This window comes from Rhinolophus sinicus, linkage group LG12 (assembly GCF_036562045.2).
Source record: "Rhinolophus sinicus isolate RSC01 linkage group LG12, ASM3656204v1, whole genome shotgun sequence".
NCBI lineage: Eukaryota > Metazoa > Chordata > Mammalia > Chiroptera > Rhinolophidae > Rhinolophus > Rhinolophus sinicus.
In genome coordinates, this window is record NC_133761.1 from 22,883,921 (window position 1) to 22,907,680 (window position 23,760).

At 35.9% G+C, this 23,760-nt stretch overlaps 1 protein-coding gene across 1 annotated transcript; it reads right to left on the bottom strand.

The window, feature by feature from the left end:
- Positions 1 to 91: 91 nt before the first annotated feature.
- On the bottom strand, positions 92 to 19,806 carry EBAG9 (estrogen receptor binding site associated antigen 9). Its single transcript, XM_019750645.2, has 7 exons — positions 19,580 to 19,806; positions 13,145 to 13,242; positions 9,753 to 9,831; positions 8,817 to 8,975; positions 7,578 to 7,685; positions 3,683 to 3,774; positions 92 to 629 (listed from the first exon to the last, which is right to left on the bottom strand). Exons 2-7 carry the CDS (start codon positions 13,225 to 13,227, stop codon positions 509 to 511), a joined length of 642 nt encoding a protein of 213 aa, XP_019606204.1. The 5' UTR covers positions 13,228 to 13,242; positions 19,580 to 19,806; the 3' UTR covers positions 92 to 508.
- Positions 19,807 to 23,760: the final 3,954 nt, after the last annotated feature.

Consider the following 23,760-nt stretch of genomic DNA (forward strand, 5'->3'; position numbering starts at 1 on the left):
AACACCAGCTTCTGACAACAAAAATAAAGAAGTTAAAGCCCTGCAAGTTTAAGTTTGTCTGATTTAGGTCAGGTAATCATGGAAACAAACAAATATTCAAAATTATTTATTGTATCATCATGAACATTGAAAGAAAGCATTATAGACAGCAGAGTTCTTTCCCACCATAAAATTATTTATATCCATTTATTTAGCTAGAAACAATAGCTTGAAGAGGTACCGGTATAGTCCATTTGTAATAATTTCTCTACAGCAAACAATTATCTTATGTTGGAGCATGTTGAAGAAAATATTGTCTCCTAAGTCTTTTTTGTTCTTTTGAGTCTCAATCCCTAAAAGTTCAAGGTACTTTGACAGAATCCTGGTGTCCTGAAAGGCCTGAAGAATGCATTAAAATCAAGCAGTGTGTTTGCATTCTGTGAAAATACTCTTGAGATCCATACAAATGTTGCTTGGGTGTGGAGCTCGTATTTCTCCTACTGGCACTATGACATTTGAAGAACACTTGTTATGAAAGTTTCACACCAATTTTGTTTTGTTCCTTCTTCATTAGTCGCTGAGCTTCCTTTTCCATTTTCTTTCTTTGTTGTTCTGCTGCTCTCTTTTCTCTGTCAGCTATCTTCTGCTGCCTAAAAAGAAATGTACATGTTATTTTTACTTTTAGAAAATATCACACAAGTAAAATATCAAATACATTTCAGAAAGAAACAGCAGTGCTTTTTCACCATCATCTAAGGTAAATAAAAAGTCTTCACTCTTTTCACTGCTTTGAAAACTTCAAAGATTTTCAAAAACAGTATTTCTTTTAATCCTTAGAACATGACTTGCAAAGATAAAAGAGGTATTATCTCTATTTTACAAATAAGTAAAATGAGGCACAAAGGTTAAGTGACTTGTCCAAAGTCAAGATGAAGTACAAGGATAAGAAGCCACATTACCTGCTCCCTCTTCTTCAGATTATTTCTACTAAAACACTACTTCCATTGGACCACAGCTTCCTTTTGATTTCTCTCAGAAAAGCCTGATATTGAGGATCAAATCTCCTTTTATTATAATAATTAAAAAATAGTCAGCTAAGGATGTGAAGAACAAATTGCAAAAAAAAAAACAAAAACAGGAAATTTAAGACATGCCTTCCAACTAGAAGCTAGAAATCTAAGGAATGACCTTTGAGCAGCAATCCTGATGAGGGGCAGAATGGTGGGTGTTTACTAAGTACATACACATTATGAAATACTTACCTGCTCCCTAGCCCCTCCCTAACTCCACTGCCCTAGAATCACTAAAGCTCTTGGTCTTTATCGATTGATTTGTGTGGGGAGTGGGAGTAGGTGCAGGGTGATGAAATAGGACCAAGGACAGAAACAGAAGTTGGTCCTGGATCTGAAGGTATAGGGCATGAGAAAGTAAGTTACGAAGCATGCAAGGTTGAGGAAGGAAGCTGTAGATCACAGCTAGGCATGGCATAGGCACCACTAGATTATATACAGGAAAATCTAGTGTGGATTACCTATATATGGGACAACTGACTACAGTGAGAGAAATGTATATACAAATCTCAACCATACTTATAAATGGGAGTATGTAAGCAGTCATGAACGACCAAAGTTCCAGAAAGTAGAGACTTATTTTAGGCAACATTTTGACCATCACCACCAATTAACTAAAATTTCAAAAGTATAGTTTTTAAAAATCTACTTTTCACTAGCTCTGCTGACTTGTAAGCAAAACTGATCATCTGCTCTAGTCAAGTCAAAATGCCAGCCTAAAGGGGGATGGGAAAAGAATTACAAAAGGCTGGGTAGGTTACAAACAAATAAGGTAATTAGGCTTTGATCTGGTTACTAGCTGAAATATAAACATCAACAATTAATGTTGCTGGCACAAGAGGAAACTTAGAGATTATTTAGAGAAAATGTATTGTCCCTGCCCAGATACATGCCTGGAATTCCTAACGTACCAAAATCTTCCTTAACAATACTGATCATAGAAGTGGTAGGATTAAGACGGGAAGCAGGCTGAGTGAGAGGACATGGAGTATGGATACACATTTTAATTTCTCAGTGTTCTTCTGGGGCAGTAATAATGTATGGAAACTCCATGTCTCTGGCTCTGCTTTTGCAATCTGTGACATGAAGCATGTCTATTACTAATAGGCTCGCCTCCCTCTCCCAAGCTGTCGTATCCTGTAAAACACTTCAGTTTGGGTTGTTGGTCTTATTTTGTTCAGCATATAAGAGGATATGATGGAAAAGAGAAGGTTTTGCATGGTGAATGTTCAGATACTTGTGAACTCATATACTCTAAACCGCTATCGTTAAGGCTGATAGATTCAAAATGAACAGCACTTTTCTTTATCCTTGTGGTTAATGACACAATCATTATTACTAGAAGCCCCAAAATGATCTAAAATACTCAGACTTCAATACCTGATTTATCAAAATATAGAGTAAAAAAAATAGACGACTTATCTTTTTGATGATTTATCCAACAGAAATGTTGTCATTTAGAATTTTTAAAATATTTCCTTTATACTGAATAATAATTAAATGGGAATTAAATATTTTAAATCTCACAATTTTACTGACTTTTAAAATATGACCCCATCCTATTTTAAGAAAAAAAAAAAAAAAGTGCTAGAGAAAGGAAGGACAAGACCAAAATAGAAAGTTAGCCATGACTCCCAGTTATTTAACTGCACCCTCTGCTGGTTTTTCAAGGTATCGTAATTTATTGACAGAGAGGAAAGGGAAATACGAAAATGAAATCAGTTGTTTTGGTAAGATAGTCAGATAAATGGTAATTCATTTTCTATCCCTATTATAAAAACAATCTTTTAAAATACAAAAAATTTGTATAGCTGTATTTTGCTATTTCATATTTAAAAATGCAAAAGTAGGCTATTTGTATTGTCTTTAAAAAAGCAGCATGTAAAAATGCAAAAGTAATTTAGATACATTTAAATACCTGAGTTTTAATTAATGATGATAGTGTCACAAATTTGGTTAAAGTAAATTTTCTTTTTACTCTTTGACCTAATTCAGCAGTAGCAAGAATTAAGTTTATTGCTCAAAAAACCAAGAAATAAGACCATAACAACCAAGGAAAACAAACTTGAAAACCCCGGGACAATACTTTCTTTTCTGTAGAATGGGTAGTATCTAACTTACGTTATCTACTCCATAGGGCTTTCAAGTGCATCAACTGAGATACACATGTAAATGTAGAATGCTATATAAGTTATTTTCATTCAAATTTGCAGGGCTGGGCACTATGCTGGACCATGGGAAAACGAGAATAAAGATATAATTTCTGACCTATAGGAATACATAGGGGTGGCTCACATTCATAGTAAGACACTTCAAGACATAAGAACATTTCACAGAGAATGAAAAGCATATAGAGCATATAGTGCAATATACATATGTAAAAGATCTCATTTGCCTTTAATAAAATTATCATTCTTTTGTTTCTATAATGCTTTACATTACTGGTTTCTGTGACGTGTTAATCATATTAAAGGGCACATGTAGTCTGAAATACAAAAATAGTTATCTATATTATCTAAAGTTCAAATGAGAATCAAGAGAAATATAACATTTCGCAGAATAACTTTCTTGACCTTAAACGCCACAAATCTAGCTCTTCTACTCAGGTTGCAATATGAATATCACTCAAATACCTGAGGACTTCTTCTGCTTGCCAGGCCGCATCTTCTTCTTCTTCCCATGCATTGGTATTTTCCTGCCAGGTATCTAAGTCACCTAATTCAGACTACAATTAAAAAAAAAAAAAGTGACAATAATAAAGAGCCATCCTTTCTCTACCACTCAGTAGTCAGGAAGAGCATTTTTTAAAACGTAACTCAGCCCTTGGCCCCACTGTGTGTCTCCTCTTCCTCACCACGTCTTATAGAAGGCCCAAACGATTTGGCACCTGGAGTGCCTAGAACTGAGAGGCTTCCCGTGAGGCATGCCTTTAGGTACTCAACAGTCCTTGGCAATCTAGCTTTCTTCCTATTTTATGTTTTAAAGAACACTCCTTTTATATCAACTGTTCTTCCTTTTTCCCACTTTAGTTTGGAATGGCCAAGAATAGAACATTTCTTTTTTCTATTTCTCCCTCTTTTCAGTAGCAGGCAGGGCTGGGGGAAAGAGAAGACTGAATTAGAGATACCTGACTGGACTACTCTCTGCTGGAGATGAATGGAAGGACTGAAGTTTCCACACTAGCACAGTCATCTTCATTTCAGCATAATTTATAGATTTTTCAGTGGCACATACTGTCTGGGTCCCAAGCAAAAATGATAAATCAGGCAAATTTCACTCTTTATCAAAGCACTTCTATATTGTGCTTCTTTCGCTTGTCCTACCTACCTGATACCATCAGACAGGCCACTACCTTCCACTATTTCCCAGGCCAAACCTCTAAAAGTTTCCTTTTTTTCTTCCGCAAACCAGTGAAAATGCTCATTTTGGAATGTTTAATTAGACATGGGCATGATTGTGTGAATAAAATAACTGGCACCAATCTGGGAATAGATTTATTATACATTTTTTGAACACTTATACCTAAAAATGAAATGTGTTGAATTTTCCTCTCCTAACCATAAATGTGATACCATGCTGTTAAAAAAAAATTTTTTTAAGTATTTCTAATTATCCCTTTAATATAATTTCTAAAAAGTAGACTTGCTAAGTCAAAGAAAAGAAAGATTTTTAAAGCCACTGAAACAAAATACAAGTGACTGTCTTGAAAAATTGTACCAACTTTCCTCCCGACCATAGGTGGAAGTCTTGTTTCCTTGTACCTTTGACAAAACTGGTAACAGCCTTCTTTTCGATCTTTGCTAATTTGTTAAGATTTAAAAATGGTATCTTGTTATTTTACTTTGAATTTGAGAGCTAACAAGGTCAAACTTTTTTTCATGTTAGCAGATTATATCTATTTCGTATTTAACCATTTTTCCACTGAGGTGTTTGACTTTCACTGTATAAACATTTAGATATAAAAAGGTGAAACTACTGAAGACCACAAAAAGGAATGATATCTGATCCTTTAGTAGAGATGGCTTCTAAGTAAAAAAGAGGAAGTTGTATCCCATGACTATATATGTGTTAAATTATAGTTGACATACAATATTATTCACCTTCAGCTTCAGGTATACAGCGCAGTGGTCAAATAGCTACACTGTCTATGAAGTGGTTTCCCTAATAAGACATGTGCCCATCTGACACTCTACAAAATTTTTACATTATTGATTATATTCCCCAAACTATTTTTCATATCTGCGTGGCAATACTGTAGATACCAATTTGTGCTTTCTAGTCCCCTCCCCTTCTCCCTCATCCTTACCACTCTCCCATCTAGCAAACATCAGTTTTTCCTCTACATCTCTGAGACTATTTCTAGTTACTTGGCTCATTTATTCAGTTTATAGTTTAGTTAATAATATGACACCAGTATTTATTTCCTAGTTTTGACAAATACACCATGGTAATATAAGATGTTAATGGAAGAGGAAGCTGGATGAAGGGTATACAGGAACTGTCTGTGCTATCTTTGCGACTCTTCTGTTAAGCTAAAATTATTTCAAAATAAAATGTAAAAAAAATGTTAAAGGCCATTAACTAGCTTCCCATTGTCATTAAAATAAAATCAAAATTCTTTGCCAAAAAAAAAAAGAGGAAGTTGTAAAGGATAAGATTGATAGATTTGCTACATAAAAAACAAATACATCTGCCCTTCAAAAACATCCAAACCAAATTATAAATGCCAACAACAAACCAAAAATAATAAAAGATGACAGAAAAAAGTTAACATCCTTAGTGCAGAGAATTATCACAACAATAAAAATTATAAATTCCAGGGGGAAAAAATATAGTATGTGCAATTTAAAAGAAGAACCTAATTTGTGGAATGGGTGGTAAGATATTTTTGGAGAGAACAAAGTAGATACAGTAGGTTGCCCTTCTCTCCTAGGCAATGCCCCTTTCTTTTGTCTGCTTGGGAGGAAAATATGTGGAAAAAGCAGTGGAGACATTCTCCACATACCCTATTTACCCCTTCCCAACTCTGTAAATGGTTATATATTTACAATTTCATAATTAGGTATATTAGTGCTATAATAACATAATTACAGTTAGGCAAAATACATGTACTAATTCAGTGAGGAGGTCTGAATGACTACCAATATGGAGCATACATATATGAAATGTTTAGAATTTAGAAATAAAAAATTATGCATTCTGATGCTATGCTCTTTTAGAGAAATATCTATAGTGTTGTTATGCTTTCAGAACACCATGTAACCGCAAAGGAGTTATCAAATTTTATAATATTCATCTGTATGGTCATTTGTTTAATATTGTGCCTCCCACACAAGAGTGTGTTCTTCTGAGGCCAGGACCCTGCTTCCTTTCCACTACATTACTAGCACCCAGCAAAGCAGAGTCTGGCATTAGTAGGAATAGTTTTTGATCAATGAATTAAAAACGTGTATAAACATGGGTGCCTTAGAGAGGGGGCCTCAGGAGCACCTGTGCAGTTTAAACAAACAAATATAATAGACAAATAGACAGATGTAGTGGTTTAAAACTATGTCTGCAAATTCTTTGCCTTCCTTGCAGAGTTGGAGCTTACTTCCTCTCCCCTTGCATATTGGCTGGATTTAATGACTAGCTTACAATGAATAAAATAATGTGGAGGCGACAGTGTGTCACTTATAAGATTAAGTCATAAATAAGCATTGTGACTTCCTCCTGGCATGTTCTTTTTCTCAGGAATCACTAGTTCTGGGAAAGTCAGCAGTTATTGTTGTTATAAGGAAGCTCAAACAGCCCTATGGAGAAGTCTGTGGCAACAAAATGAGGCTTCACACAAACAGGCATTAATTTGCCAGTAAGGTGAGTGGCCCCCTTTGAAATGAATCCTCCAATTCCAGTCAAGCTTTCAGATGACAACAGCCTGATGACTCGTCTGGAAACTCATTAGAAACCCTGAGCCAGAACCACCCAGTTTAACTCACCCCTGGATTTCTGATTCACAGCAACAGTATGAGATAAAAAATGTTTATTATTTTAAGCCACCAACTATGAGGTTATACAACAATAGATGACTCATGTAATCAATTAATCAATAATTAATCAATCAAAGCATGTTTAAGCACAGGTCTGGAGAGGAGTCTGGACACTGGTGTTTTAAAAAGTTCAAAGGTGATTCTGATTACTTCCAAGGTGGAGAACCAGTTACATACTTTTCTCACTACTTTTATCTTTAAAGGTGTATCATTTAAGTCAAACCGATTTTAAGTCAAATCACACTTAAATTGTAAATATATCTAGTAGGAAACCAAGGTTAAATTTTAGTGGTCATATTTTTAAATAACATTTTGTCTCTTTCACGTGTACAATGGGACTCTGATGTTAGTGTCTGATGTAATTTACAATCTCTCAATGTATTAAACCTACTTCAAAGTCACAAAAATACAAATACTATGTTCAACTTTGATTTTTTTTCTTCTTTAAAGAAAACAGAAAAAAATCAAGCCCTTGCCTAGATATCATTAACATACTTACCGATTGATGAATAAAAGGCATATCTTGTGTAGCTGCTAATCTACTAGAGAAACCTGTGCTACCATCTGGGATGCCAAAATTTAATGGTTCTCTCTTCTTAATAATGATCTGCAAGAGTAAATGAAATAGAATTGTACAAATATTTTACACATCACTATAAAAATAGACAAAATAATTAACTGACTGAAGCATTTTATAATTATTTAAAATATGCTCTACGATTCTTTTAAAATTTACAAATATAAATTTTTTGGGGGGCCGTAAAAAGTACCAAAATTCCCAAGCAATTGTCACACAAATCAGTTTTGTACCAAGCAAACTGAATTTCACTTTTAAAAAACTAATAAATTTTCCTCTTCCTCCTTCCTTTCCCCCTACTTTCCCTAGACCCCCAAAATGTAATTAGGCGCTTTTAGTCACAGTATTAAATAAGAACGTGTACCATGTCCAACAAAAAGTATAACCAGCTCCCAAGCATGTGGATATCTATCAATATATTAACTCTTTCAAGCCGGTAGTGTTACTTTTGTAGCTTAAAAGCATTTTCATTCTAATTAATTATTAAGGTACTATCATAACTTACTGAGTCCTATTAAGAACAGCAATATATTTCTACAATAAAAGGTATTCGTCTACTAAGAAACTCAGTTAAACTCCTTAAAAAGTACACAATTTAATGCTTTTCGGCATTGGGACTTTTGGACAACTCAACAAAAACAATTATGATTACAGAATGCAAATGTTATTAGCCTTAATGTAAAACTAAATGTACAGCTGCAACTGGGTGAAAGGTAGAAGAGGCTGAGAAACCCTATTAGAGAAGTGTGGAACAATAATGGCCTCATTTTATAATGAGACTTGCATCAGTTATAATGGTTACAAACAATGGAATGCACTTATCAGTTTGTAGACATCACTGAACTGTGAACTCTGTGAAGTTTAAAACTGTATCTTATTCAGCTTAGTCTCCACAGCAGACACTGGAGTCTAGACTCTGACATATAGAATTTCAATAAATGCTTAGATATAATTTTAAAAGGGGTACAAATTACTAGATGTATGTCTAGGTCACTTGAACACATTAACTTCAATTTTAACATGACAGACACAACAAACTAATCATTAGAAATAGGCTTTCTTATAAATACTAATTATACTAATTTTATACTAATTTTAACTACAGCCATAGGAAAATCATTTTAATAGTTTAATCTCTAACAGCACAAATCTCGAACATACTTTCTGAGTTTTCCTTATAGTTGGTGTCATGTCCTTAAAATAGTCAGGTTCCAGTTGTTCCAAAGCATCTTGTTGTGCTGCCACATTCCCATTCCCTCCTTCAATCTTTACACTTGTTGGTGCATCTTCATCCCAGGAAGTCCACTCTTCAACATCTGTCTAAATTTAATCGATCAATATTGTCAGTCATAAAGGTAGAACCTCATTAACATCTCATTCACCATTTATTAGAAAAACGAGCTGTCTAAAACATTAGTTTTCAAACTTTTTTGACCAATAGGAAAATACCAATTTTATATCACATAATGGATCACAAAACTGGATCAAAGGTTTAAAAAAATACTTTTACTATGATTTAGACATTCTGCTCTATCCATTAAAAAAAAAAAAAAAAACAGAACAAAATAAATGCTTTGAAAATTGAACTGACTTTAGAACTACAGCTCACAGAAGCAGGTTTGGAACTTGCAACCTAAGCCTAACCAGGTTGATTGCCTGATAAAATAAAGAATATCAACAATCTTAATAGGATTTAAATAAGATGAGGGTCTCAAACATCTTCAAAATGTCTCTGAAATTATTAGCTCACAAAGAATCAAGAAATCTCAACTCAAATGGAAAAAGTCCATCAGTAGACGCCAACCCCAAAGTGACAAAAATGTTGGCACTATCTGACAAAGATTTTAAAATAATTATTATAAAAGTGTTCCAACAAGCAGCAGCAAATACTCTGGAAACCAAAAGGAAAAAGAAAACTTCAGCAAAAAAACAGAAAATAAAATAGAGAACCAAATAAAAATTTTAGAATAAAATTATGTAAGAATAAAAGTTCAGACCTTGACTACCAAATTAATTTTGTGACACGTCAATGATCTGAAATCCTGTTTGAAAAATATGGTTCTAGAATACGTATTCAAACTTTTTTTAAAAAATCACCTGTTTAGGAACTGACGAATAATCTACTGTGGTTGGCAAAGTTATTTGGTCTCCACTTAACTTCCGTCCTCTGCCAGATCTGAAAGAAAAATGAAATAGTTTATTTTAAGAACTACCAAAAGAAGCAAAAAAGCACTATGGACAGTAACTTAAGGCTTATGAAAGAAGATCCTTATCAACTTTAGAATTATTTATTTTAATAATTAACAGTTGCTCATTAGATAAGAAATGAACAGGCACGTATCAGGTTATCTTTTAAATGTTTTTCGAATCTTGGAACAGACAATATACCTGCTTTTTGGCTTCATACTCAAAATCAGAGAAACTCAGGAGTAATATAAAGTCAAAAACAAAAATGCAAAATGGTTTCAAACAATGCTTCTTAGAGGACTGTGAGTTCTGTAGGTGAAGGTTTGGGACACCTATGCTGTTAGGGTGGCTTTGCTTTTGTTTGTTCTATATATTTGGTTTCTTGGTAAGATTACCTATTAAACTAATAAAAAGTTTGAAAATCATTGTACTGAACTAAACAATAACTGGTAAAAGTTTTAAGGATTAGTAAGAAAAGTGTTCTTTTAAACAAGATAGGTATTATAACTCTGTTGTTAAAAGCATGGGCTATGGAACCTGCGTAAACCATCGTTTTCAATGTTATTTCTATTAATTATGAGTCTAATTGGGATTACCTAACCTCTCAACCTCAATATCCTTATCTCTAAAAAGTGAGTACTCAAACCTACTTTTGTAAGTTTGTTGTAAGGATTTAATTAAGTGACATGTGTAAAACAGCTAGACATTAGTGCATGCTATATAACAAGACATTAAAAAAGAGTAGCTATTATAAATGATCAGTCACTTGCTTAACTACAAATAATCTATAAAGCATCTACTTAGAGCTAATTGGTAAAGTCAGCTATTTTTATTACAAGATTAGAAATCATACTTTATTTGCTTAAACAACAGATAGAAAAGTAATAGTCAACTACTAAATTCACAATATAATCCTGGTATTTTAGAATACTTGATCTGTGTTCCTTCTGACATTTAAGAAAAGCTTATTCTAAAAACAGGTTCAATTTTCTTAATAACTGAATTTGTACAATTAACCCTAAATATATTTAAATTAACAATAGAAATTCATGTGACAACACAAACGTCCTTAATATTTTTAAAGTCAAATGCAATTTTTTATACTAAAAGAAATCTATATTCAATAGAAGTTTTAGAAAATACAGATTCAAAGAGAAAAACAGGGCAGCCGGATGGGTCAGTTGGTTAGAGCGCGAGCTCTGAACAACAGGGTTGCTGGTTCTATTCCCACATGGGCCAGTGAGCTGAGCTCTCCACAACTAGATTGAAGACAATGAGCTGCCGCTGAGCTTCCGGAGGGGTGGCCACATGGCTCACCTGGTTAGAGCACGAGCTCTCAACAACAAGGTTGCCGGTTCAATTCCTGCATGGGATGGTGGGCTGTGCCCCTGCAACTAAAGATTGAAAACAGAGACTGGACGTGGAGATGAGCTGCGCCCTCCATAACTAGATTGGAGGACGACGACTTGGAGCTGATGGGCCCTGGAGAAACACAGTGTTCCCCATTATTCCCCAGTTTAAAAAAAAGAGAGAGAAAAAAACCTGTAATTAACATTAAAAAATTTTTAAGTTACAATGGCTAGTAAAAGTACATAGGTTTCAAGCGTATATTTTTATAATACATCATCTATATATCACATTGTGTGCTCACAACAACTTTTAACCTCTGGCCTTCTGGCAATAATATCCATTCTTATCCTGTTTTACCTAGTGAATTTCTGGGCATTGTCCTCATGCTCTGAATGATTTTGAGCACTTAGTTCACTTTGTTCCTATTTCCCAAATCCTGTCTTATTGGATGATTTCAACAATCACCTAAATTTTCCATTTCTTTCTTGACCTCTCCTTCCCCCGCAATCTCCACTCATTCTCATTGCCATATCCTGGACTGCCTTTTTTAAATTCCAGACCACTCTATTTCTATCAATAAATTAAATGCCATTTAATCCTGTGAGTTTTAGTAGCTGTAAAATGGCCATTTTGCCATAGAATACATTTCCTAGCCTCCCTTGCAGCTAGATGGCCATATATGACTAAGCTACGGACAGTAAGCTGAGACCAGAATTGTTCTGGGCAACTTCTAAATCACGTCCACTAAAAAGAGAGCTGACTGCCCTCAAATTCCTCTTTTACTTCGCCCTACAGGTAATGTTTCAGTACTTTTTTCACAGAACTCCTAGGTCAAAAGTAATACTCAACAGTTCCATTAGGAAGTTAGGCCCAAACAATGTCATACTATGCATGTCCTAACTGGTTAGTAGTCATGTGAAAAAATAATACATATAGATTTAAAGAAAAAATGTGTTTTTTTTCATTCTTAAGTAACCCCAATTAGTTACTAATGGAATATGCATGCTGTTGGAGACTGTACAGCTTCTCAAGCCCTCCAATCAGATTGGATACCACTACCCTCATTTTCTGTTCCATATTAATTTTAGTTTAGTACTTGCTTTTAATTGCAAACTAAAATCCTAGCCTTTGCAAAGACAGGCCACCCAAAAACAGGAGTAAACTAAAACTTATCTCAAACATTCAAGAACATCATCAAAAGTAATACTGCCGGATCTGATGCAAATGTGAACTACCTCGAGCAGCATTTATAAGACGTTGACTATCACATTCACTGCGTTTTGCTGGAAAATTAAAAATATCCTATAGCACTCCTGTGAGTTTAATACAAAGCCCTGAAGTGCCTTCCCACAGTTTAGGAACAGTAGAACTCTCGGGTATGGAAGTGTGACAAAAAAGAAGGAATTTCAGTCTCTAGGTGACTTACTGAAGTAGAATGACCTATTTGCCCTGGGCTACCTGGCATTCTGGAATATTATTTAAGAGATTAAAAAATAAAAATAAAAAAAATGAAAAATTATTTTGTTTGGGGTTTCTCTGTTAAATTTTTTCAAAATATAAAAATAACATTCGTATTGTAGTCTATAAAGAAATATCTATGCCTAATTCCGCTTAACCATCTTAAAACATTCTGATAATGAAACAATTATGCACATAAAAACTCTCTAATGATTATAATAATGAAAGTTGGTTTATTTCTGAAATTCTATATTACCAAAAATGTTATTTTAATGGAAGATGTAAGAATTTGAAAGAACAAATAGAACTGAATCTCTACTTTCTAGGTCTGAAGTAGAGAAAAAAATATTTAAAAAATACTAGAGGCTAGCGAATGAATAGTGCAATCAAGATATTTAGTTTAAATATAGTCTGTCCTGCTGTTTTATAGTTATGAAGGTATCCAAAACTAAAACGAAGACAAACATGTCAGTGTGAACATAAAATTTGTTTACCTGCATATTAATTTCTTTAGGAATGAGAATATTGTTGCTAAACAGGTACAAACTTTAAATAACCGAAACTGTGTGATAGCCATGGTGGGAATCAACACCTGTGGAAAAAACATAAAAATAAATACATTAAGTTGATTTCACAAGCTATACTCCTGTTCTGAAGTCAAGTTGAAAAGTCCTACGATAAGCTGTGAAAATCAGACATTTTTTTTTTGCTTTTCTTTATAAATCACAAATATAACAGTAAACTTAAAATTAAAATGTAAATCATGGAGGTCCAACATGGCAGGGGCGTAGGAGGACACTGAACTCACCCTCTCCCATAAGCACACTCAAATATACATGTATATAGACAACAATTACTCCTGCAAAGACAACTGAGGGCTGAATGAACATATTGTGTTTCCCCGAAAATAAGACACAGCCGGACCATCAGTTCTAATGCATCTTTTGGAGCAAAAATTAATATAAGACCCGGTCTTTTTTTAATATAAGACCAGGTATAATATAATATAATATAATATAATATAATATAATATAATATAATATAATACTGGGTATAATATAATACCAGGTCTGATATTAATTTTTGCTCCAGAAGATGCATTAGAGCTGATGGTCCAGCTAGGTCTTATTTTTGGAGAAACACGGTAGTATTCAAAGCCCTAGCCATAGTAATCAGACAAAAGAAATAAAACTCATCTAAATCAGAAAGGAAAAAGTAAAACTCACGTTATTTACAGACGACATGATATTACATATAGAAAACCCTAAAGACTTTACCAAATGTAATCCACTATATTAACAAGTCAAAAAAAAGAAAAACCCTATACTCATCTTAGTAGAGACAGAAAAAGGACTTGACAAAACCCCAAATCTATCCCTGATAAAACTCACAACCAACTAGGAATAGTAGGGAACTTTCTCAATCTGATCAAGAACATCTATGAAAAACCTATAGTAACACAAGACTTAATGGTGAAAAACAGGACATTTCCCACCTAAGATTATGAACAACACAAGCATGTCTGCTTTGACCCTTCTATTCAATATTGTAGTTAGTGGAGATTCTGGGCAGTGTAATCAAGAAAAGGAAATCAAAGGCATGCAGATCAGAAAGGAAGTAAAACTGTTTGTTTACGTTGAAAATTCAATGTACTCTACAATCAACTGTATTTTTATATGTTAGCAACAATCATAAATTGAAATTTAAAGAAACATTTATAAGAGCACAAAAAAATAATGATATACTTAGAGACAGATCTGATGAAAGCCTTGTATACTGAAAACTATAAAACACTGCTGAAATTTAAAAGACCTGAATTAATTTAAAGAGATCTTTCAGGGCTCAACAACTCAATATTGTTACAATATCAAGTCTCCCTAAATTGAACGATAGATTCAATGCAATCTCAATCAAAATCTCAGTAGGCTTTTTCCCTCTAAAACTTGACAAGCTAATTCTAAAATTTATATGGAAATTCAAAAGACCTGTAACAGACAAACTAACGTTGAAAAAGAACAAAATAGAAGGGCTAATACTATCTCAGTTCAAGACTTGTTATAAAGCTGTGGTGATCAAAATGGCATAGTACTGGAGGTAAGATTGACAAATAAATCAATGGTAGTACAGAAATAGACCTACATACATACAGGCAGTTGAAACTTGACAAAGATGTGAAGGCAGTTCAGTGGAGAAAGGACAGTCTTTTTGACAAATAGCGCTGGAAAAATTAGATATCCATATGCAAAAAAAGAAAAACTTTAATCCGTATCTCATACCACTTACAAAAAAGACTCAAAATGGATCAGAGACCTAAATGAAAAACCTAAAACTATAAAACTTCTAGGAAAAAAAAAAAAGGACAAAATCTTTGTGAACCTGGGTTAGGCAAAGAGTTTTTTAGGTATGACAATACCTAAAAATACCAGAAGCACAATCCGTAAAAGAAAAACTGATAAATTAAGCTTCATCAAAATTAAAAACTTCTACAACTCAAAAACAGTTAAAAGAAAAGACAAGCCACAGATTTAGAGAAAATTTTTGCAAAGCATATAACTGATAAATGACTTGTATCCAGAATACGTAAGAATCTCTCAAAACTCAGTAAGAAAATAACCTAATTAAAAATGGGCAAAGGATCTGAACAGACACTTCACCAAAGAAGATATACTGAGGGTGCCAAAAAAATGTATACACATGACTTGTATTCATCTTTTGTTATCTGTATATATTGAGTATTATAATTTTAATAGTTTTTCCCTTTCTTAAAATGTGTATACATTTTTTTGGCACCCTCTGTACAATGGTAAAGAAATACATAAAATGATGGTCAACATCATTAATCAGAGAAATGCAAATTAAAACCACAGTTAAAAACCATTACACACCTACTAGAATGGTTCAAATTAAAGATAATGACCATACTAAGTACCAGTGAGGATGTAGAGCAACTATAACTTCCAAACACCGGTAGTGGGGACGTGAAATGGTATAGCCATTTTGGAAAACGGTGGTTTCTTACTAAGTTAAACAAACATGTACAGTATGACCCAGCCATTTTACTCCTAGGAATTTACCTTAGATAAATGTAAACATATACCCATACAAAACTTGTTATACTTGAACAGCTTTATTTTTAATAGCTCCACACTGGAAACAACCCAAATATACATGAACAGGTATAAACAGACAGCAGACTACTACTCAGCAATAAAAAGGACTTGAACTACTACAGTAAGCAATAGCATGGCTGTATTTCAAATTATGCCAAATGAAAGAAGTTAGACAAAAAAGTATACTGTATGAGTCCATACATTTTTAAAAGCTCTACAAAATACAAACAAATCTATACTGACAGATAGTAGTCAGTGGTGCCTTGGGAATGGGGTAGGGAAAGGTGGGGATTACAAGAGGCATGAGTGAATTTTTGGAACTAATGGATACACTTGCTATTTTGTTTATGGTGATGGTACATAGGTATGTACGTCTTCATCAAAACTGAGCAGATTGTACATTTTAAATATGTGCAGTTTATCATACATCAGTATAGCTCAAAAATCTATTTAAAACAACCTATGCTACCAGTAAGACATTTTAAAGCAATATTATATCACTTAGGAAAGTTTTCAGATTCTAAATAGAATCTTAAAAGAAGTCATTAATACCATCATCTTGTATTGATTATATGTAACTCTTTCTGAAAAGCCAACTTCCATTAATATTTAAGGACTGGAGAGAAGACTGGGTCTCAGGATATACAGTAGTCTCCCCTTATCTATGGCTTTACTTTCCAGTTTCAGTTACCCACAGTAACTGATATTACCAATATTAAATGGAAAATTACAGAGAAAAATAACTCATAAGTTTGGAATTGCACACCGTTGTGAGTAGCATAATGAAATCTTTGTGCCCCTCATTCCATCCCACCCTGGACATGAATCATCCTCTTTTCTAGCGTATCCACACTGTATATGCTATACCACTGCCTGTTAGTCATTTAGTAGCCATCTTGGTTATCAGATCGACTGTTCTGGTATGGAAGTGCTTTTGTTCAAGAAGCCCTTATTTGACTTAATACTGCCACATTCACTTAACTTTTATTACAGTATATTGTTATAACTTCTATTTTGTTATTAGTCATTATTAATTTCTACTGTGTCTAATTTATAAATTAAACTTTACCATATGTATTTACATACAGGAAAAAGCATTGTATATATAGAGTTCAGTACTATCGCATGGTTTTAGGAATCCCATTATGGGTCTTGAAAAGTATCCCCTGTGGATAAGGGGGGACTGCTGTACATGAATGAAGAGTGGAGAATAAATTTCATATACAGTCTTGGCAACCATGATCACTTTTTCTAACTTGAATGACTCAATGATAACTGGAGACAAAATGTTCTATCAGAAAAACAGAAGTAGAACTATTATTGACAACAGAATAGAATTCTCTCCCTAGCAATTACGAATTTTCTCACTTTAAGGAAAATTTGCTTTTATGAGAGGAACCAATATTCACTGCCCGGCTATTGTGTGCCACGCATTATCTAAATATTATCTCACTCAATACATAAAACCATCTTATGAGACAAATATTATTGTTCTCATTTCAAAGAATTGAAGCAGAGAGTAAGCACATTTCCATGTTCCCACACCCAATGACTTAGATTCAAACCTAGGTCTGTTTACTTCAAAAGCCAAGAATACCTCACTAATAATATTCTTAGTAATTCAGTGATGACATTATAATTTCCAAGATTAATTTTTCAACCAGTGGCACTGAAATGGGGTAAATGCAGTCAAGTTACCTAGCAAGCAACACTTGGTTTTATCAATTACACTGATTTGCAGGCAGGAATATTCTTTCGGACCCATATTTATTATTTAATGTTCCAATTTAATTCAATGAATATATACATATGTGTGTGTGTATGTGTGTGTGTGTGTATACAGAGGGTGCCAAAAAAAGTATACACATTTTAAGAAAGAAAAAGACTAATAAAATTGTAATAATATATACTGTTAAACAGGAATATGTCATGTGTATACATTTTTTTGGTACCCCCAGTATATGTATGTGTATGTATGTATGTTTATTTAGCACCTACTATGTAACAGATTCTACTATGGATGATAGGAAACACTACTGACCAAGTACAGAGAAACCGTGTTCACTGCTCAATTGTCACCAGCTAGTGACAGGCAAGGGATGATGGAGACAGGGCTCCCATCAGTCTTGCTCAGTTTAGAATTTCTAGGTCTTAGCTAATGCCAAGCACACAGTAGTAGGTGATTCAAATATCTGTTGAATGAAGGGAAATTAACATCCCTTGAGCATTCAATATGTTCAAGACATAATTCAACACAATGTATGTTCTATGGACTCATTGGAATCTTAAGAACAAACCAAGGAGGTAAGTTTCACTATTCCCTTTTAACAGATGAGGCTGACAGTGAAGCTCAGATTCACTCACCCAGGATTTAGAGATTGACCCCTAAGCTCAGTCTCTCCCCACATCACATCCCATTTGAAAAACCTTTAATTTTATACTCATTGCTTCTGTGATTTTTAAAATGCCCTCAGATCATCAACTTGATAAGCATGTATCTTAGGCTAATTTGTACTTTGGTTGCTTCTACTTTCTAGAACTGAGAAATGCTCACATAACCTAATTAAAATGTCCTTAAAAATTACTAGGAAAACACAAAAGCTTAAAATACAGCAGAATAAGTTTCAGAACCTTGAAGCAACCAATCTTCAGGGCTTTTGGAGAAATGACATCTCTAGGAAATCAATAGGAATAACACCTCAGCTATGCCAAGCGAAAGAGATTCACCTTCAATTTTAAAAAAGAATTCTACATTAGAAACTGAAAGAGTAAATGTTATCTTTCCTCCCAGTAATTCCATGTAAACTTCTGGGGAGATCCTTTCAGTAGAACCACTGTATTACAATTTGTTAAACAAGCCAAGCCAAAATCTGTGCTAGTACACACTGGAGTAAAAAAGTCATCAATTTCTGTATTTCTCTACATTTCGAATTTTTTATATACCAAAATTCGAAAAACTCTCTGGAGTAAAATAAGGACTATTACAAGATTCCAAAATAAAATTTACGTACCCTCACTCAAATTTCAAAAACCAAAGTTCGGCAGTAGTAAGAGAAGGGGGACTAGCGGTAGAACGTGATAGCGATTCTGTGTCGAACACTGTACCATTCTGGCAACTCCAAGTCAGGCCCTCAAATGTGTGACACCACTAAGACTCTCGCAAAGGCAGAGTAGTCTCCAGAACGACTCAAAAGGAAGGAGTTTCATTGCTAAAATGCTTTACAACGTAAGATTACCCATCTGAAATTCGCTGATGAAAAACAAGATCATACCCACTGTACAGATGAGAAAAACAACAAGAGGGTTTTCAGGTTACCCAATCCGATGCTATGAGCACGGCGTTTTGTGAAACGCTCTAAATTACTGGAAGTGTGTGCTGCGTGGGCTGGGATTTGGGTTTTGGAAAAATCTGTCTGGGAAGGAGCAAGGTCCGTAGAGGAAAGGCAGAAAGGTCGGGCTAATTTCCCTGCGGAGGGCGCATATGGGGTTTCAGGGTTTTTCCGGCCAGCGGCCCGCGGGCCGATCTCCCACGGGTGAGCACACCACGGTGAGGGCAGCACGCCGGGGTCCCCCTCCCAATCACCACTCCCTCACCCCCGAGGTCACCCTGACCCGGAAACAGTATCCCAGAATGGCAGTCGACCATGGGGGGAAAATCATCTGGAGGGGCAGAAAGGAAGGTGAGAGGGCGGGAAGTGCAGGGCGAAGACGAGGGCTGACCAGAGGAGGGTAGATGACACCCCAAGGCCGGGGTTGGGATCAGGGTAGGGGTGGGGGAGGGAAGCCCATCGCGGGCGCGCGCGAGCCGCACACACTCACCTGCCCCTCCCCCTCCCCGCCAGCCGGACTGAGGCTCCAAGCTGCTGCGGACCACGCGCGCACACGAGGCGCGCGCACGCGCGCTGCCGGTGGCTTCTTCGAGCTCGCGCTCGGCCCGTTCAGTCCCAGCCCCGCTCATTCAAAGCCGGGCGCGCGCTCCGTCGCAGCCGCCGTTGCCGCCGCGCAGCTGCCATGGCCTCCCCCTCTTCTGGAAACCCTGCCCCCGCTCCTCCCCCTTCGGCCTACTTGAACGCGGCTCTCGGTTGTCTCCAGGCCCTCACTTCCGCACCCCGCCCCATGTCCTGCCTGGCCCAATAGGCGAGAGACTTCGGGTCGGGCGTACGGGCTGAGAGCCAATGAGAGCTGGGGGGCGGGGCGAGCAGCGCCTGGCGCGGCTGCGGCGGAGACTTGGTCTCGGGTGGGTGTTTTGTGACTGTTGCTGGCAGTAAGGACTGTTCGGTCGGGGAGCACGTGGGTTGGTTCCGTGTGGCCCAGCTTTCTATAAAGAGCGCCTTCGCTCCAACCATGCCACTTAACGCTCCACCCACAGAATCCCCCTACCACTTGGGACCAAGGGAAAGCAGTGTTTAGATTGCAAAAAATGAGGGAGCCCCCGCCGTCTCGGGATGATTTGAATGTGGGTAGGCCCGATCTCAATCATTCTGCCACCTAAGGGGTGAGAAACACAGAGTTTAATTTAGGACTTAATCTCCTCCAATTAATTTTTTATTGAATTGGCTTTAACGGAAAGTTAAAAAGTGGCACTTCACCGTGTCCCTGCATTTGTTCTTAGCCTGCAGCCTGAGTTAGCCGGTCTCCCAAACTAAGGTGTTCTTTTTTTCTATGGTTCTCTTTGAAGCCTGATTCTTTTTTTCTTTTTTATCCTTGTGTGCTATTAAAAGACTAGGGTCCTTTGGTATTGTGAGCTAGGAGCCCTCAGAAGACTATCTGCTCCGCTGTTGACAAAGCAACTGTTGAGGGAAGTCAAAAGTTTTTATGGTCATGGACTAAAAGCAGATCTTCCAAATGTTCCCCAACCAGACTTTTTCCTTTTGTACTTTTTTTTTTTAACTACCTTTGTTCTGTCACCCTGAATAGCACCCACCTACCCATTTAACTTTCTAGAACCCGCATCCTTATCCCGCTCCAGTCTGTACCATTTCTGTTCATAATTTAGCTTGTTTATCCCCAAGAGAGGGGAAAAAAGGGGAATGTTTATGACTCTTGGTCTGAAATGTTCTGTATAACTTTGGATAAGTTATTTTATCTCTAAACTTCAGTTTCCTTATCAGTAAAATGGCCATAATAGTTCCTGCTTCACGGAATAGCTAAGGCTTGCTAAGCTCTCAGGGCAGAGCCTAGCACAGAGCAAACATTCACAGATAAGAGCTGTTACCGCCTCTTCTACTAACACTACCTCATATTACAGTAGCATTCCCAGTTACTACACCTTCCTGAGTCCACTAAACCGTTTGCAGCCCCTTAAACACACTAACTTTAATCTCTTCTACTGCCTAAATTCCAAATATTCAAAATGAATTTCCAAAATGAATCCAATAATACAAAATAGCCTACATCCTAACATTAAACATGTTTTTCCTTAGAGACTTGTATCTTTGCTTCAAATTATTTATTATACCTCTATGATACAGTTTTTTTATTCTTCAGTTTTATTTAATGTGCCAACTCAAAGTGAAATAAAACAAAAGGTATGTACTTTTCCAAAAACAACTTGTTTCCCAACACAATAACAAAACAAAGAGAACACGTGCTAAAGATTGTACACTTAAAGTTTAGTTTTAAAATACCCATAAAAGAATACAGAGGTACCTTGGTTTTTGAACGTCTCCATTGACGAACATTTCAGTTTATGAATGCCGTAGATTTTATGGATCTATGGTATCATTAGATAGTAAAATTCATGCTAAATTTGTAGTTTTAGGGGTTGATTTTAAAGGTCTGGAACGGAGTAATCCATTTTACATTACTTTCTATGGGGAAACCACACCTCGGTTTTCAAACATTTCAGAACTCCAACGGACTTCTGGAATGGATTACGTTCGAAAACCGAAGTACCACTGTATTTTAAAATCATCTTTATCTAGTTGTTGAGTAGTAATCCCCTAATTGGGGGAATCATAGGTGCCAATAATATGGGATCTTGCCTGGGGACCACCTCTTTGGTGGTTGTCCTCTGCAATTTGCAATCCTCTGCCCAAGGCTTGGTGGGGTGAGGGTGGGGGACTACCAAATGTCAAGCGGGAGGAGCATAAGGGATAGAACTTAATATATGAAAAATTTCTTTCTGGTTCGCCTCTACCTCAAGGAGTATAGTTGATTCTGTCTGCTCTGTGTGAAGACTATGTTGCCCACTTTAAGGAATCTGACTTGCCTCCACCCAATCCCCAACTGCCAGCTTGATTTATTCAGTCTCGATTTATTCATTCTATCAGCTGCCAACCCACCACTCACTTTCCCAGTTCAAAGCCCGTATAGGCCTCCTTGTTCTGAGTTCTCCAGCTGGGTCTGAATACTAACTATCTGTCAACTGACATCCCATCCCTTCCCTGGAGGTAGGGCTGACCTTGCAAACACAGCCTAGTGCTTCCAGATCTCCCCCAACCCAGTTCCCTGGCTTTTCACTTAAGGGAGGGTTTTTATCTCAGTCACAATTTTAGACCTGCTGTTCTGACATTAAAGGACATTAAAGGCTTTTTATTAATGAGCAGCTGTTCACAGTTGAATACAGAGCATAAAGTCATAGTTCTTGATCAAGCAAAACAAAGCCTTGCAGCTCATTGAGTGACAGTTTTGAACAGATACATTTGAAAACAAAGGACAAAGGATTATCTGATGATAATTTTAGTGGCTTGCTTTATTGGTCTTTTTAATTCCAGAGAATTTTGCTTGCTTTCAATATAATGTATTTTAATATTCTGGAAAGTTATTTCTTTTTAATATTCATAATCACCATTTAATAGTTAGGGTCAATTGTTTAATGGAGATACCAAAAATTCTGAAGCAACTTTTTCATTTATTTTCTATTAAAAGAAAATTAACTTTCCATAAAGCATTTAAATATTTTTCATCATCATTATTACTACAACATGTCTTTAATTAGTAGTAAATTTTATTGCTAAATACAGGAAGACCCAAGATTAGAACAATTTAGAGTTAACCAAGTCCCTTTGGAAGAGGCCTGGATAGGAATGGAGGAATGTGTCTTTTACTAGAAATGAATTCAAATGAAAAAAGGAGTAAACTCTTCACTTCTATGTTCCAGTCCTGAGGTCCAGCAATGTCATATTTTTTGGCTAATGTCCACATTGTTATTAGAGCTCTAATATATTTCAGCTATGTTATGAGTTAAGTAAATGATGTGAGCAGGTCTGGCAATCTAAGGCCATTTATTATTTCTAAGGATAAGTGTGTTGAGATTCATACAGCAAGTATAAAACAACAGCTTATGACACGATCTATCTTGTTATGTGTGTTGAAAACTTAAAAGTAAAGTAAAACAACACTGAACCAGCAATGGAAGCCTGATCCATTCAGCTACAGCATGGCGGCCATTGTGGTTTTTACCTTGAACAAATCTGAGTCTCAGTTTTCTCATCTGCAAAATTTGGTTAATAATTCTGGCCTTAGGGATTTGTTTTACAGAGTAAGTGGCATAATGCATGTGGAAATATCTTGGAAACAAAGCAGTAGAATCACTGAAAGCTTTCAGCTGTACAAGTTTATCACCTTCAAGTCCAGAATCTTCTTTTAGCTACAACTGGGGCTAGTGCTTCCATGGAAAACAGGTGAATTTTCTCTCATCAGCAATCAGAAATAGACGTATTTGTTAGTAACACATTATAAAAGGGAAAAGAGGAGGGAACACTAAGCTTTGAAGCTAAACTCTGAGTACATCCACCACCTCTTTTGACCCCCCCTTTGCTTTAAAGACATAAGGGGAAAAGCAGCTGTTAGAAGGAAAGCTCGTACAACCCTATCCCTCCCTCTCCATGCTTTTTCTCACTACTCGTGGGATATTTTTCTCAGCAGTATCTGTTGTCAAGTTTCATCCATTCTTTCTTCTGTGTGGCCATCATTTTAGCACACTGGGATTATCATAACGATGTCCTAACTAGTATTTTGTATTTTTTCCCCCTCTCTCTAAATCAGCTTGGTCCTTT